The sequence below is a fragment of the Canis aureus genome, chromosome 10, assembly GCF_053574225.1.
Source record: "Canis aureus isolate CA01 chromosome 10, VMU_Caureus_v.1.0, whole genome shotgun sequence".
Classification (NCBI taxonomy): Eukaryota; Metazoa; Chordata; class Mammalia; order Carnivora; family Canidae; genus Canis; species Canis aureus.
Genome location: NC_135620.1, coordinates 63,108,215 through 63,125,802, shown reverse-complemented (window position 1 = coordinate 63,125,802; position 17,588 = coordinate 63,108,215). Strand labels below are relative to the sequence as shown.

The following is a 17,588-nucleotide window of genomic DNA, read 5'->3' as shown; positions in this document are numbered from 1 at the left end:
CAAGAGTAGGGGACAAAGCAGAAGGACTAGATTCTGCTTTGCAAGGATTTTGAAGAAAATGTTCACAGCTATGGACTTAGCATCACTGGGAGCTTTACCACACACAGAGCTGAGGTCTGGGATATGACCACAGAAAGCCCAGAAAAGTATTTTCTCCTTACCTTTCCTTTGAGCTGACTGTGCATGTACATAAGGATCATTCGTGGAATTTTGACTAACGTGATAATGAAAGATCCTTTTGCCACAGTACCCAGGTGATAACGAATAAGGCGATTCACTGATGCCAAAATAGGTGTAAATGGCAAATTCCTTTTATCCCTGTTTAAAAAATAACCAAAGACATTTAAAACAAAGGCTAAGTACAGGAATGGTTCAGAATCCAATGCAGTGAAAAATTAGTTCATCTAAAAAAAATTCTAGATTTGTGACAAAATGGGAAAGTAATATACAACTAATACAAATGCTGCTGATGTACCAAATAGAGTTCATGTTTCATTTCTCTATGGTAGTTTCATGGGGTTCTTAGGCTCTAAGACGTTAAGTAAAATTAAACTGTGCTTTGAAAGCTTTTACTAGTAAATACAGAGTTAAATATACAATCAAAAAACAGAACTTAAAAAAGATGTTCTGGGGTGCCTAGATGGTACAGTTGGTTAGGCATCCAGCTCTTGGTTTCAGCTCATGTCAGGATCTCAAGGTTGTGGGATGGAGCCTTATGTCAGTTCCATTCTCAGCATGGAGTCTGCTTAAAAGACTATCCTTCATCCTCTGTCTCTCCCCACCTGCTCTCTCTCAAATAAATAAATAAATAAATAAATAAATCTTAAAAAAAAAAAAAAAAAAAAAAAAAAGATGTTCAATCTAGACCAGGTACCTCATTTTAATAGAAAACTAAAATGCCAAAAAAAAAAAAAAAAAAAAGAAAACTAAAATGCCTACAGCTTATATTCATCTCTGAAGTTAGGAATGGGAGTCACAATACTGTTCTGACCCAAATAAATTAAAAAGGTTTGTTGGGACGCCTGGGTGGCTCAGTGGTTGAGTGTCTGCCTTTGGTTCAGGGCATGATCCTGGAGTCCCAGGATAGAGTTCCACATTGGGCCTGCTTGTCCCTCTGCCTGTGTCTCTGCCTCTCTCTCTGTATATATCTCATGAATAAATAAAATCTTAAAAAAAAAAAAAAGGCTTGTTGTCCTTTGATGGACCTTTATTTATTTAATTTTTTAAGATTTATTGATTTATTTTAGAGAGAGTACAAATGTGAGGGGCAGAAGGAAAAGGGGAGAGAATTTCAGGCAGATTCCATGCTGAGCACCCCACCCAGGGCTTGATCTCACTACCCTGAGATCATGACCTGAGCCAAATCTAAGAGTCCGATGCTTAACTTGCTGCACCACCTAGGTGCCCCGATGGACCTTTATATAAAGCAAAAAGTACATAAGACACTACAAGATTTATTTTTCTGCCTAATATAATTGAAGTTATGTCATGACCTGCTGTTCTAACTTTTTGAGAAACTTACAGAAAAGTATAAAGATTAAATAACAACCTCCCATGTTCCTACCTCTCAGGATTATCAGCTATAACATTTTGTCATATTTATTTCCAATTACTTTTTAAAGAAATAAAACCCTTACCAGCCTTACTTCCATCTCCTTCAGACACAATCACTTAGAAGATCTTAAGTTTTCTGACAAGAATAAATTCTCACCTAGTAAAATAGTATGTTACCACAGCTCCTGCCACAGTCATCTGCTGACACGCTAGGATAAATTCACTGATCCAAATCAGGCCCACCACATGGTACCACCACATGTATTGCAGAGGCCCAGAAACTTTAAACTCCACAAAGCCTTGCTCATTCTGAACAGCGCTGCCTGGGAAAATAATCAAGGAAGGAAAGAAGGAGCTCATAAAGTACAAACTAAGAAATATGGCTGTTAAATATAAGAGATTAATCTAATTTCCAACAACAGTCCCTCCTACCCCCAAACCACAAAATTTATGATCACGGTGCTATTTAATTAAGAGACAAAAATAATTATCACTTGAAAAGCTGTGAAGCCAGACATTCTACATTTAAGCATTTTGTTTTCCCCAAAGGCATCATAAAGCTTTTAAAAAGTGTTCTATTTGAATATAGTTCTTACCACGTCAGTTAATTTAGGCATGAATTTTCAAACACTTCAATCTTTTTTCAGGGCTCTTTTATTACTCATCCAATAATTATAGATATCTCAATTATTAGCAAAGGACAGAAATTAATATTATATTCAATTGGTGAATGCGTGCTGAACTGCCAGAGAAGTTACATACAAGCACACTATCCTTATGCCACTCATCACAATTAATTCCATTTAGGGTTAACTTCTGATATAAAGTGTAGCTACACGCAAGTCTGAGAGTCTAACTACAAACAATATCATCACCAGAAACTCTACCTAGGTTCAGATCTTTTCCAAATTAGAAAATCCCGAGGAAGCAAGTTGATCTTTGGCTGTAACTGGGGTTTAAGGCTGCTCCACAGCCGCACAGAGTTCATTTGTCCATCTTAGAATGAATCCTAATGTCTGAATCAGTACTGGACTTCAAAGCCATGACCTGTCTGGACCTACTTTGGGAGGAGGATCTAAAAATCATGAATAGGGAATGGGCTGTTGAAGAATCTTAACCAAATTCATTGCTAGTTCCAATGGCAATCAGACCTTCGTTATAAAGGTCTAAGAATTCTATCTGAAGTTTTAAAGTAATTTAATACAAATCAGATTCATCACGAATAAGGAGAAGCAGCAGCAGGTCTTCTTACCAGTAGTGCCAAGAAAAAGAAGTGTCATGATCCAGTATGCCCAAAACAAGACAAGAGCAAAGAAAGTCCAAAAGGGTTGGAAGACTAGCAGCGGCAAGTGGATGAAGACTTTGCCAGCCACGTGGAACAAGGCAATGGTGAGAGCAACACGCTTGCGCATGACCAACATTATCAGGAACAATATCACCTGTAAAGAGCAAATGCAGAGAAAGGTTCCAGTTACTGCCCTAAGCAGTGAATACAGAAACCAAATGATGGTGGAAATTTTGAACATTACACTTCATCCCACATGGGGGAAAGGTTATTCTCTGAATCCCAAAAATACTTTATCAGTGTTGTGGCATTTAGCATTCTCAATTGAATACTGAAAATATCCTTAAAGCTAAACATAAAAGGATTTCTCAGTTTATTAATATCCTAGAATTCTCCTAACTTTCCTTTTCTACTCATTAGGAATCAAAACATGTTGTTTGTCAGTCAGGATGAGGCTCTGCATTTATTTGAATAGATACATGCCTGTCACTCTGAAAACAGGGGAGATCATATGCCATGACTACAAAAGGAGGTATTTGCACTTCACCTCTGTTATCAGACCAAGAGCTCCTAAAGAGCAGGGTCTGTGTCAGATTCACCCCTTACACACCCTCACCGTGCCCTGGGTGAGGGTCAGTGAACTATACTTAAAAAAGAGGGGAAAAAACTGTTTAAAAGACGATTAATATGTATTTGTATAATAATAACAAGCAAATACCTTTTGGCACCAATGGTTTCATGTTGCCTTTATTTTTTATTTCTAAAGCTCAATTAAAAGCTTGGGATTGGTCCAAGAAGTGGTCTGAGATTTTTTTTTCTTTTCTCAGAGAGGAGAAGGAGATGAATCAAATATATGGGTACACGTTATTTAACCACACGTTCATCAGTAATTTACTCTACAGTGCCTAGGCAGTGAAGTTCATCTCTAACTTGGAATAATGTGAAAAGTTTAAAAGGAAAAAAAGAGGAAAATAATTAGTACACAAGGAAATGAAATGATATGAAGTGGTGTATTTCTTAACATACTTTAGTAAAGAAAACCACTTTTAAAAAGGGAATTATATTATGACAGCAAAATAATATGTTTTTACTAACAAAGGATAATATAAATATTCTAGGTGAAAATCCCCTCTTAACGAGCAGGCAATGCAGAACCAAATGTTGCATCAAATAACACTCATCAATTAGGGAAGCCTTCTGAAGACCTTTTAATGTTCCATGCCTATGGGACAGAGATTTCATCTAATGCAGCTCAGGGTTAGGCATGCAATTGCCAGAGGTGAGTTTCTGCTTCATTAATGATCCCTGTAAATAAAAACATAAACCTAAACGATCCACCCGAGCCCACTCACTGTGAACACCGTGGCTGAAATGGCATAGATGAGGAGGGCCCGAAGATTGTCTTCAGCTATCTGAAGCTGCTCAGGAATAACTGTTTCTTTGGGAGACCTTCTTTGCTTTGCATACAGCCACCACAGTACCCCAGTGCCACCTGCATTCAAAAAACAATTGTTTTGGAAATAACAAGCACAAGGAAACTCATAACATAAATCTTCACTTTCCCGGATCCTTCCTATACATCACCATGGGACTAACGCAGCAACAATCCATTTGGCTGGGAGGTGTGTGGCTGTCACTTTTTGCAGGCATAAGGGGAGCTCCAATTACTCCATTATCATCATTCACACTAGGTAGTTAAGATATCTTTCAGTACACCAAATAAATGTCCTTCAATGGTATTTATTATTGACGCTGAAGCTCAGAGAGAGCCAAGCAAAGACAAGTACCCCTGAGAGGAACTGACCATACAGAGAGAATCAGTGCCTGCTGAGACCTGAGGAGCTTGTACGTAGTTAGTAAGGGTCACAGAAACCAGCAATGAAGCTGAGGAAGGCCCAGATCCTCTCTGTTGTGTTACCACAGTAACCCCAGTGCCTCGTGCAGACACAGTCATGCAGTTAAGACAGTATTTGTACAAGGAGCAAATGAAGATGAAAGAAACGATTCCCACCAAAAGTAGGAACAAAGATAGGAGATCTTTGATAGCTTGGTAGAGGTGTGTGCTGGATGCAGGTTTCTCCCTATCACTGGTTCAGAGATTCCAAAAGTTAGACTAAAGATGGGGGAAAACCCACCTCCACATGAGAGAGCTGCATCAAACACCTTCTTTCTGAGTGCCCAGAGCATCAACTATTTTAGGTGCTGGGGACAGAGCTGTGAACAAAACTAAATCCCCATCTTCAACCCTCAAGGAGCTTATATAGTAATAAGGAAACAAAACAAATAAGGAAATAAGAAAAATATAGTCTATGAAGCCTAAGGGAAAAAAAGTCATCTTTTAATAGGGATAGAAAGTGCTGTGGTTGGGAAAGCATTGTGAAAGGATGAGTAAGCAAGGTTTCAGTGGTGAAATGGTATTTGAGCAAAAGAATCAAAGACAGAGAGAAAACAATTTATAAAGCCATCTAAGGAAAGGGTGTTGCAGGCAAGAGGTACTAGCAAGTTCTAAGATGCTGAGATGAGACCATGTCTGGCAGGAGAGAAAGGAGAAGGCCACAAGCAAGGGGCAGAGTGGTGGGAGCTGTGGGCAGAGGGGCTCTGGGGACCAGATCATACTAGAAGGCCTTGTAGGCTCTGGTAAGGAAATGGAAGATTCTGAGTAAAGATGTATATGAATGGGCAGACAAGATAAATGTCTGGGAGATGAGAAATTGGACCAAGAAGTATACAAATCAACCTGACCTCCAACTGCACTCAAGTAAACAGTGAGCAGGGTCAAAGGGAAATGCCAACCCTACCTGGTGCCAAACAGCCAGAATCAATTTTTTTTTTCTATTGAAGATGAGTAAACAAACTTAAACACAAGTCTATGAAAAACATTTGAAAAAGGGAACTATTTTCATTTTGAAATCTTTTTTATTTTTTATTTTTTATTTTATTTATTTATGATAGTCACACAGAGAGAGAGAGAGAGAGAGGCAGAGACACAGGCAGAGGGAGAAGCAGGCTCCATGCACCGGGAGCCTGACGTGGGATTCGATCCCGGGTCTCCGGGATCGCGCCCTGGGCCAAAGGCAGGCGCCAAACCGCTGCGCCACCCAGGGATCCCTCATTTTGAAATCTTAAAGAAAAGTGTCATTGCCTCAAACAACAGAATAAAACATGTTATCTACAAATGGGAATAAAAAGTTACGAGGGAAATGGGCACCTTGGTGGCTCAGTTGGCAGAGCATGTAACTCTTGACCTCGGGGTTGTGAGTTTGAGCTCCACGCTGGGTATAGAGATTACTTAAAAATTTTTTAAATCTTTAAAAAAAAAGTTATGAGAGAAAGACAAACAGAAAAGAAAACAGAATGAGATAATAATGAAGACATCAAGGAGGTCACTGTCCATAACAGCCACAATAGACATTGCTTATGTAAATTTGTGTTCGGAAGTACACAGTAGAGGTGACCAAATTGAATCACCACAATACTATTAAGTAGGTATTAAAAGTCCCACTTTATAGATAAATGATAAAATTGAAATTCAGGAAAGTGAAGTAACATGCCAAATGTGACACATCTAGTAAGTGACAGAGCTGGAATGCAAATCTACTTTTATTATAAAAAACTACCCATCTGCTATAAGCTGAATGTTTATGACCCCCTAAAACTCATAGATTGAATTCCTAATCCTTAATGAGATGGTATTTGGAGGTGGGTCTTTGGAAGATGATGAGGTCATGAGAGTGTAGCCCTCATGAACAGGATTAGTGTCCTTATAAAATAGCTCTCAGAGAGCTCCTCTCCACTTGCACCATGTTAGCAAATAGCAAGATGACAGCTGGACAAAGGAAGCCAGAACTCATCAGATTCCGAATCTGCTGGCACCTTGGTTTTGACCTTCCTGGTCTCCAGAACTATGAGAAGTAAGTATTTCTTGTTGATAAGGCATCCAGTCAATGGTACTTTGTTATGGCAGCCCAAAGTGACTAAGACAACATCTAAACACAGTACTAGACACAACGGCCACACGATGGCTGGAAGAAGTAAGAAATGGAATCACAAAATGAGGTAAGTCAAGTACAGAAATGACAGTGAGGAAAACAAAATCAGTGATCTGGAAGGTATGCTTGAAGAGAGCTTCCTGAGTGTAAAGAAAATGTCAAAGGATTAAAATGATAATTTAGAAGATGACAGCAGAAGAATGAACAATGATGCTAAGAGGAAAACCACTGGAACAGAAATTGTAATCAGATACAGAAATACGACCACTTTTCAAAGTTGTAAAAGACACACCCCCCGCCAAAGAAAAGAATCATTGGCAAATTTAGTTAAGATTCAGAACTAAACGGAAATTTTAAGTTATAAAGATAAATTAAAAATTAGATACACAACAAGGTAAGTGAGATGGGTGATGGGCAAGGGCACAAATTTAGACTGGTCTCCAAAAAGTAAAGTACCGACACAGGAAACATATTGCTGCTTGAGAATTTTATATGCAGCAGATTCAATATTCAGATGTAAGACAAAGATAATCTTAGATAATAAAGAGTTGAGAAAATACACAACCCACAAGTACTTCATGAATAAGCTACATGAATTCAAATTCTCATCAAAACAAAGATGAACCAGAGCACCCGCACCCCAAAGTTTATAGCAGCAATGTCCACAATAGCCAAAATATGGAAATAGCTCAGATGTTCATCCACAGATAAATGGATAAAGAAGACGTGTACACACACACACACACACACACTGGAATATTACTCAGCCATCAAAAATAATGAAATCTTGCCATTTGCAACACTGTGCATGGAGCTACAGTGTATGATGCTAAGCGAAATAAATCAATCAGAGAAAGACAAATAACATATAATTTCACTCACATGTGGAATTTAAGAAACAAAACAGATGAACACAGGGGAAGGGAAGAAAAAATAAAATCAGATAAAAATAGAGAGGGAGGCAAACCATAAGAGATGCTGAACTCTAGGAAACAAAATGAGGGTTGCTGGAGGGGTGGTGAGTAGGGGGGTGGGGTAACTAGGTGATGGGCATTAGAGCACTTGATGGAATGAGCACTGGGTGTGATATGTAACTGATGATTCACTAAATTCTACCCCTGAAACTAAGAATTAAAAACAAAGATGAACTGAAATTAAGAACTCAAGAATGAAGTTTTACAAAAATAAGACCAGTAGTTCTCACTAAAACTGGGGCAGAAGAATGTAAATAATTTTATAAACATTATTATGAAACATTTCAAGGCAAAGCAAACATTCTTTAGAAAGATACAATGTATCAAATAATATTTTAACTTTAATAACCTGAATACAAAAACTCGGATTATTTGTTAATGGCTAAAAAGCGGGAACAGGCAGATGAGAGGAGGGTTAGAATGGAAGAAGTACATGTTGAATTTAAAGGAAGCAGGGTAAAACCCAACATATACCCTTTCCATTTCACCCTTAAATAACAAGAAGATTCTAGATTAAAGAATATTTTCTGAAAATGTATAGATTATCTACTGTAGAAGTAAATATAAAATGTATACCATCCAAACCAAGGGTAAAAATAACCAATGAAAGCATAGTATATATAGCAAACATAGAGAAAACAAAATAAGAAAGCATAGACTTAAAGAAAATATAAAATAGATGACATCAATAAGACCAAACATAGCAGGCAGGATTATAAATGTAATGGGGGCAAACTCCCCTAATAATAAAGTTTCATATTGGGTAAAGCATTGAAAAAACAATTTTCAGTGAACTTGTATATAAGTTCAATGAACTCATATATAAATATAAGTTCTGAATTTCATATGCTAGTAGTGGTAAACTGAGGGGAAGCCAGGTTAAACTGTGAAAATTTTAAAGGCAAAAGCAAACTCTCTTTAAAGAAAAGAGGTGCTATGTGAAAAATAAAACTTCTTTCTTTTTTTATATTTCTATTTTCTACCATGGAAGTAGCTAGATACCATGAGTAGGTATCACATTTATAATTGGGAGGGGGGAAGAGGGAGGGGGAAGTTATTGTTCTCAAAAAAAGACAATAAATACAGAAAACCCAGAAGGTTTCATTAGAAATAGTAAAATAAAAACATTACACAAAATAGAATATCAATAGATAGAAAAATGAGTAACAATATTTTGCACACATTCGATTATTCCGCCAGGAATATTTCAACCAGAAAGAATCTCAACACTTTCGGATGGCGTGTTCAGGCCTTTAAAAAGTTTAGGATAAAAAGAAAGAGTCGCTTCCTCTGCCAGGCAGGGAACACTGAAAAGTACTGAGTGAAAAATTAAAGAACAAGAAGCAGGGGCACCTGCGTGGCTCAGTGGTTGAGCGTGTCTGCCTTTGGCTCAGGTCGTGATCCAGGGTTCTAGGATCCAGCCCCTTGTTGGGCTCCCGCTCAGCGCAGTCTGCTGGTCTCTCTCCCTCCCCCTCTGCTCCTTCCCTAGCTCACATGTGTGTACCCTCTCCCTTTCTCTCTCAAATACATAAATAAAATCTTTAAAATAATGAACGTAGTTCTGAATTGAGGGGTTGCTAAAAGCAAACTTAACTCTCAATTCTAATTACTAAAAAACAAAGGAATAAGAAGCTTACCAAGTGAACCCAGTATGACCAGAATTGTTAAGATCCACACAAGTACTCTTGAAATATACCTGATTATCACCATCAGAATCATGGACAGAACTGCAGGGAAGATAGAGAACATGTAGAATATTATTTTAAAACATTGGAAAACAAAGAGAAACTCTTTCAATTGTTTTCTCCTAGGGATATAAATTGTTGCTCTTGACAAGACCCCAATTTTGGTAAGAAAGGTTAACTGGCTACTTTTGCACTTTGACTTTGGTACTTGCGCCACTGGAAGAGCGTCGCTTGAAACTCAGGTTCCTAACTGTGGGTTGATAAATGACAAAGAACACATGCAAATGCAATATGGTGACTCAAAAACAGCACAGAACTGTTGTGGATTCACCACGGGAAGACATCAGAACTCACATGCAAACACACATGCCAACACACAGAGTGTAGAGAATGACGTGTCATGTTGGTGATCAGAAAAATTGCCACACGTAGGCAAAGGTCAGTTAAAATAGCTGCTGTACTTCCCTAGAGTAATCCTAGCATTTCAGGACCAACTTCTCTGATAGCTGGTCAACAAGCTAGACAGTATTTTAATCTTTTTCTGGTCATTTCTCCTCTAAAATTCCCAAGAAATGCTCTGACTCTACAGAATAGTATCCTGAAGCCACGAAGGCCCTAATCCCTCTGACCTTATTTCTCAATTCAATTGGGGTCAGGGGTCCTGATTGACAATCTTCAAAAAAAGAGCAAAGCCTAGTTGAGTGATTTAGCCAACAGCTCTACCCATCCTAAGCTAAATTCTGACATGCTAAAATCTGGAGTGAAAAATTTTAAAGAAAGAAACTGGGAAGATTTGACCTTTGCATAGGGAAATTCATTTCTGAAATCATAATATGTTCATCTTTAATTATCTAAAGGCCCATTTCACAAACAAATGAACAAAGATCTTAAGCCTAAAGAGAACCATTCTAATAAAAACTGGAATTCCAATGGTTTAAAATTACTATCACCATTTTTAAGGTTTGGTTTTCTTTTTTCCTTAAAGTATTCAACTATTTCAGAGAGTAAATAATTTTTTTTTATAAAGCCAGACTAATAGTCAAGTTTTCGGGGGCCATTTGCAAAGCCAAAAAATGGTTGGGATCTGTGACTAGATAACATTATCACTTTTGCAATAAATGTATAGGAACCAAAAACAGATGGGAGCGTTTCAAATATCACAGAAATAGCTTTTCATATGGACAGCATTATTTCAATTGAGTCAAGTACTACCTAAGCAAAAAGAAAATAGTCTCTAATGACAAGATGGAAATTCAGCTAGTCTTCTCAATGACTATAATTGTTGCTAACAGACAAAAACACTCATTTTACTTATATAATGAAAGAGGTGCTTGGTTCCTACCACAGTTTACTCCTCTTAACTAGAAAGATCTCTAGATTCTGATATGGCTACATATAGAGCTCTAGGATAATACAGGCAGTTTACATCTTGAAAATCACATTTATTTGATTATATTATCTAATGACAGGAAAATTCAGTGGCTACCAAGTGGAGATTTTCTAACCTTCCCAGCAATACAGTGATATTATGAACTGTAGCAATGAAAAAAAAAAAACCCATATCTCAAAAGTAATCTATCAGAAAGCTATGCTCTTTGATGAAAATATAGAAAAGAATATGTGGCCTCTTTGTATAAGCCTTTGGAATCATAACAAAAAACAAAGGGGTGTTGATTCATTAAAAGAAGCCTCCTGCTATCATAGTAAAGGTTATTATAGACAGTCATCAAAGTTTGGGAAAACACCAGTTTTCTCCAATGAGAGAAAAAGAAAGTTTCAGATATATAAATATATATATATATATATTTATTTAAATATGTATATATTTGTAACTATATATAATCTGAAACAGTTAGTTTGGCTATGGGAAGTTAAACATTTTACAGGTATCCCGGCTATATTCATATTTTGGTTACAAGACAGAACAGTCTTCTACTGCGGTACTATGCAATAGCTAAGAATGAGAAAAACAATTACCTAGTGATAACAAGCAAAGTCCCAATATAATTTCTTTGCTGGTCATTACTCCACTAATCAGCCTGTGTAAGACACTATTGTCACTGACAAAGGTGATCAGGGCCTCTGCAAACTTGGCATAGCAGGAAATGTTCACGGGAGCACAGCGATGGAAGAATGGGATAGGTGCACTGGTGATACAAGAAAACAAAAATCAGAAAAAAAATTACTCCTCCTTAATATAAATGCCACATCCAACACACAAATGAAAGGTGACTGTGACTGCGATACACTCCACCCTCCACGCATCACATGGGGGCCACGAGCTGGAGCTCAATGCCGTGAAGATGACTGTCATGGGCAGGGATGCGCATCTCACCACAGGCCTCATCACAGAGGGTGGAGTGCATATTCCGAAGGAAGACAGTACCCTCCCCTTCTGAAAAGAGACACACACACACATACACACACACGTACAGAACTACCAAAAGCAAAACCGAACACATAAACGCCTAGCCTGCACATCTATCAATCAATGGGCAGATGACAGAACTTACAAACATACACTTCATTGAACTGAAAATGAATTTTTGCCATAAGCTATTTAAACATAGAAAACACACATGCTTTTGCTCAAAACGTGCCACTGTTAATAAAATGTTTCCTCTATCAGAACAGCATACAAAACCTGGCATGAAAAGAAAAGGTGTTTGGGGCACAAGCTTATTAACGCTCTTAGAAATTAATCATGCCGAGACATCAACATACAGCATAATACATAGCTGTTTCAAAAAATAACTATGGGGTGCCTGGGTGGCTCAGTGGGTTAAGGTTAAGCATCTGCCTTCAGCTCAGGTCATGATCTTGGGGTCCTGGGATCGAGCCCTGCGTGGGCCTCCCTGCTCAGTGGGGAGTTTACTTCTCCCTCTGCCTCTGCCCCTCCAGCCCCACGCTCTCTCTCACTCTCATATAAATAAATGAAATCTAAAAAAACACAAAAACACAAAAACAGAAAAACCCAACAACCATGGATATTAATGTATGGGAACACTTTATGAGGTAATAGTACAAGGGAAAAAAAAAACCCAAAGATTTGTATCTAATGTGATGGTTGCTGTCTCTGTACAAAAGATATAAACATAAGAATGAGAACAGAAAAAAATAAGAATAAATGAAAAATCTCTGATTTGTTAGGGTCATGAGATTCTGCACTGTTTTCTTTTTATATGTCATTATTATTGTGAGATTATTTATGTCCAAAAAAAGAGGTAACCAGTTATATCAGGTTTATACTGACCACAGCTCTTCTTGTTAAGGAACACGGCTGTGTGTGAACAGAGACATAGGTCTGGTTTGTTATAACATATTCTACTTTAGCCTTTGAGAATATGGTATACGTCTGACCAATGAGAGATTCTAAAAGAGCTCTGTGAATATGCCCTCAGTTGTGATTTGTATGGATTCCACGAGATTCCATATGCCTGTCCATACACATATACACACTTCTGTGTGCATTAAAAGTTAGCCATCGCTACCATAAATCTCATATTTTCAGAATTATCTGTAGAACTCAGAGAAAGCTCTCATATAACACAGCTGACTGCAGTGAGGCAGGTGTGCTCTCATTCTTGGTTGGCGCTGTATTGTGGTCAAATTAGTGGATAGGAGTACATGTCTGAATACCAAATTCCAAGTTTTCTGATCTCAGCAAAGCAATTTTGAATGACCTAAAGCAAAACACTATCTTTGTGTTTCCTTCCTCAAAAAAACAACAAAAATATTTCTTTCCAAATAAAAATATAAGTGTGCTAAGTATTGATTTTCCTTAAATGCTGGTAAATGAGCACCAATGGGAGTAAGAATAGGCAACATCTTCATGCTTCATGTTCCATCTTCATGGAACAATAAAATAATAATAAAGACCTAGTCTTACCTTCGTTATGCTTCAGTAAAATGTATCCCAAAATAATGATGTGACACTATGACATAGTGTTCACTTAAAAAAAGAAGTGTCTCTTGTGACTTGTGGGTTATTTGTGTGTACCTCTAAAATGTTGGTGTTGGTGAAAGTGAATGCCCAAGATTTGATATTTTGTCAGAAATTGCAGAAAGAGCATTCTGAGTAATGTTTAAATAAAGGTATACAAGTCAATGTTTTTGACCAAACTTGTTTCACTAATCGTATAAAAAACTATAAAATTATAGCTACAATAAATGAAATGAATTTAATCCGAAATAGCACAGGAAGGAATCAAAAGAATTAACCATAAGTTCATGGTCAACGGTGGCTGACTTGGGACAGAAACCTTTAAACTGACAACCTTTTGTGACCTACACCTGTTTTTCTTCCTGATATTATCTAACTAGATGATGTCTCTGCCAGGTTAATGTCCCTATGTAAGGAGTTCTAACCATATTTTAACTAAAGCGTTGTTCTCTATCCTTCAAAACTGAAGTCTTCTCTGCTCCACGATTATCTACATCTTCATCTGCTTTACTTATTACCCTATCATTTCGGGTGTAGCCTCTGCTTAACTCACTTGCCTTCACCCTGGAACATAAAATATATCTACCTTGAGGATACAGATGCCATTTTCTCATTTTCAATATCTACCAATTTTGTTGGCCCCTTTTCCTGTCATATAACCATAAGTGAAACTTATCCTCTGTCCAGAGGCAGCTCTGCCTCTATCTCCCAAATCCTACCAGGATGCTGCCATAGTTTTAGACTCAAAGAGAAATACACATCACTTCCAAAAGATAGCGGGGCCTGTTATAATGGGAACAAACCTGGATGAGTTCAAAAGCCTGCGGTGATCCTCCTACCACTACATAGCCGCCTGTTTCTCTTCCTGTTAGCTGAAAGAGTGGGAGTAGTAATAATATAATAAATAGTAATAAAGCCCAGCCATAAGTCAGTGATTCTAAATTAACAGGAGCAACATGCTCAGTAGTGTTGGTGTTTTTCTGCTTTTCAGACTTATAATGAGGATAAATGGCTTGAAAGGGAAGGATTATATTCTTAAAATTCTAATCTTTCATTTCTATTTAAGAGTTAACGCTGAGTAATATCTGCTCTTTTACCCTTTGAAGTCAATTTTAAACTATACCTAAACACTTGGCTAATTGGAAAGAGTACTTTTACAAGTCTCCTTCAAAGAACTGAAGCAAAGTAACAACAGTCCCTTACCTTATAATTTAACCTATGTCAATTAAAAAAAACAAACAAACCACAACACCTGACAGCTCTAAATTTGAAGGCATAAAATTAGCATAAACTGATTACATTGTCTAGCTGATGGTCAAAATCTGCTCTTAGTGGTAAGGCATATCAAAAATAGGAGGCAAATAAAAGAGAAGATGGTATTTGGACACAGTAGTCAAAAACAAAGTTAAATAGTTAGTTTTAAAGTAAAAAACACTACACTCCTTGGTCATTCTTTTCTTCTACTATTCCCACAACAAAAACAACTTAACCAGCCATGAATTTTTAATACTCAAATGACATTCTTGTTAAAAAAATATACATATCTAAGTAATCATGGCATTGAAATGGTTTGTCTGGTATTTCACCATTTAAGACCTACATGATATAGTGATATAGTGAATGTTTGCTGGCTTCATATACCTCTCAGAAAAGAACACTTCTGAGAACCTGGTATGTGAGATCTTTTCTACTTTAATGTCTAACCTAAATGACACACTCTGTGCTTCTTAATTAGGAGGACAAGCATAAAGAATTCTATTTATAGCAACTTTTTCTACCTTTTGAAGCCCACAGAATATTGAATCTTTAAGAAGTCAATGTAGTCCCATTAGGAACTGATGCTGTTTCACATTATTGAAATATAAGTCAACAAGAACAAAATGAATTTATAATAAGTCTTCTAAAGATTTTTAAAAATTAGCCACTCAGAGGGAAATTGTATCTTACCTTGGCAAACACACTGCCCACTGGCCTTAAGTCCAGGCTATCGCAGTTAATGAGCTCTCCTCCCTCAAAGCCTGACGACACATGATGCCTAATATCTCTTATCCATATGCCGTCATAAGAGAAGACAGGGGTTTGTATCTCACACAATTATCTTAAAACTTCAGGTTAATAAGCATGTGTAAATAAGCAGTTACACATGATTTCTAAAGAAAAGTTTTATTTAATGAAGAATAACAATAAAGAGTTCTAGCAGTATCTCTATAACACAGAAAATGAAGGAAATAAATCAAGAATCTAATTGTAATACTCAGTGGTTTTCATACATTTCTTTTATTTTCTCTCTTCTTTCCTTCCTATACTCCTTTTTTTTTTTTTACTTTTACTTTTTACTTTTTTATTAAGTAGGTTCCATGCCCAATGTGGAGCTAGAACTAATGACCCTGAGATCAGGAGTCACATGCTCTACCAACTAAGCATGCCGGTCGCCTCCACCTTTTTAACTGTGGTATTGGACTATGTCGTGGGGAAGAGGGCAGAGTAGGAGGACCCTAAGGTCACCTCATCCCATGGCTATAAGTAGATTAACATTCGCATAGTGTAAAACTATGGTATAGATTTTATAAGATCTTAGATTAAAACTCTGATTCCCAACAATTAATTGTGTGACTTTGCACAACATTTAACTTCTCTCATCTTTTATTTCCTCATCTATAAATCAGGAACAATATCCTCATAGGCTTTTGTGAAGATTAAATAAGACAATACACATGAGAAGCTTCATATGGTGGCTGGCACACAGTAGATGATTTATAAATGTTAATTTACATTGAATCCTTCATTTAAAAAATATGAATATATAACATTTTTTTTTCCTTGGCTATTAGTTTCTCTTTTCCATATCATACTATTAATTCCCCAACACCTAATATCCTTTCTGGCATCCAGAAGTATCAAAATAAACGTCTGGTGAGTAAACTGAATTTATGTAATATTTCTACTACTGCAGTTTTCTTTAGCTACACCTAAACCTTTAAGTGTTTTAAGTGTAAGGGCTAGTCTCCCTATCACTACCATACTCAGCATGCCACCAACAGTTACAAATTTGGATTAAACATTGCCCTTTCCAGGCATTTGCTTTTAAAATTCAAAAGCTCTTAGAAATAGTAATCATTTGGCAATTGTGTAGTGTTAGTGTTTTATTGTAAATTAGTTTACAATTGCTTTTCTCTAAGACAAGGCATTGCTTTCAATAGCAGAAGGTGCCCACGTACCCAGGAAGGTGAAGGGCAAAAGGGGAGGCTCTAGAGGTTAAGAGAAATACTTTTCCCTACGCCGGATGCCAAGCACAATAATGCTTAAAACATATTACTTTATTTATTTTATTTTATTTTTTTACTTTAATTCTTACAACAATTCCATGATAGAGGTATTAATATTCTCATTTTACATGTGAGGATGCTTGGTTCACAGAGAGGTGAAGAGACTTGCCCAAGGTGACAAAGAACAAGTGGTGACACAGAATTCACCCCCAGGCCTATCTGGACTCAAAGTTCAGCTCTTTCTGTCCTGCTAGGGTGCTTCTAGAAGGAGAGCAACAGAGATATAAACAATGCTCAGGGCCATTTGCCTGCATCATAGGTTTGCGTGGTGCCAGTCTTCTAGTGTATATAAAAAAGTCACCAAAACCAGTTCCTTTTTTTTTTTTTTAATTGACAGAGTTTCTTAAGGACAGAAACTAGATCTTACTCATCTTTGAAGATCTGATATCTAATATGAGGTGAAGAATGTGGGATTGCCCCAAGTTTTTTATTAAAACACATTCACTGTTTTCTGATCTTTGCTCTTTGCTTGCCAAATGCTAAATGGTATTTACAAGGTCCTAACTTGATTTTTCTTGTATCAACTGTCACTTCTTTTTTACTTTCCAACAGGTTGAATTCAGATAAAAGTGCTAAGATACTTAGACTATGAGGTATGCTAAAATAAGTTAAGCATGAGGATCTTTAAATACAGCATAAACATTGGGTATAGTCAATTTTAAGATGGCATAGGGTCATCACTGCTTCTTAGATTACTGAGACATTAGTGTATGATCTTGCTAGAAGACAAATCTGTCCATGTTTGTTTGTTTTGTTTTTTTTTTTGTCCATGTTTAAAACTCAAGCCCTAATACTATGTTTCATCTTTCAGTGAATGCCCCTTAGGACACTG

The 17,588-nt window shown here is 37.0% G+C and overlaps 1 protein-coding gene across 5 annotated transcripts in view; it reads right to left on the bottom strand.

Moving 5' to 3' along the window:
- The window catches only part of SLC44A1 (solute carrier family 44 member 1), a 191,948-nt gene that overhangs the window by 69,861 nt on the left and 104,499 nt on the right, over positions 1-17,588 (bottom strand). For all 5 annotated transcript variants that reach the window (XM_077912771.1, XM_077912770.1, XM_077912773.1 and 2 more), the window contains 6 exons: positions 11,465-11,634; positions 9,440-9,529; positions 4,192-4,331; positions 2,807-2,993; positions 1,712-1,877; positions 162-318 (listed from right to left, as the gene is read on the bottom strand). In XM_077912771.1, the coding sequence (XP_077768897.1) occupies positions 162-318; positions 1,712-1,877; positions 2,807-2,993; positions 4,192-4,331; positions 9,440-9,529; positions 11,465-11,634 (910 nt within the window). The remainder of the gene's footprint in view (positions 1-161; positions 319-1,711; positions 1,878-2,806; positions 2,994-4,191; positions 4,332-9,439; positions 9,530-11,464; positions 11,635-17,588) is intronic.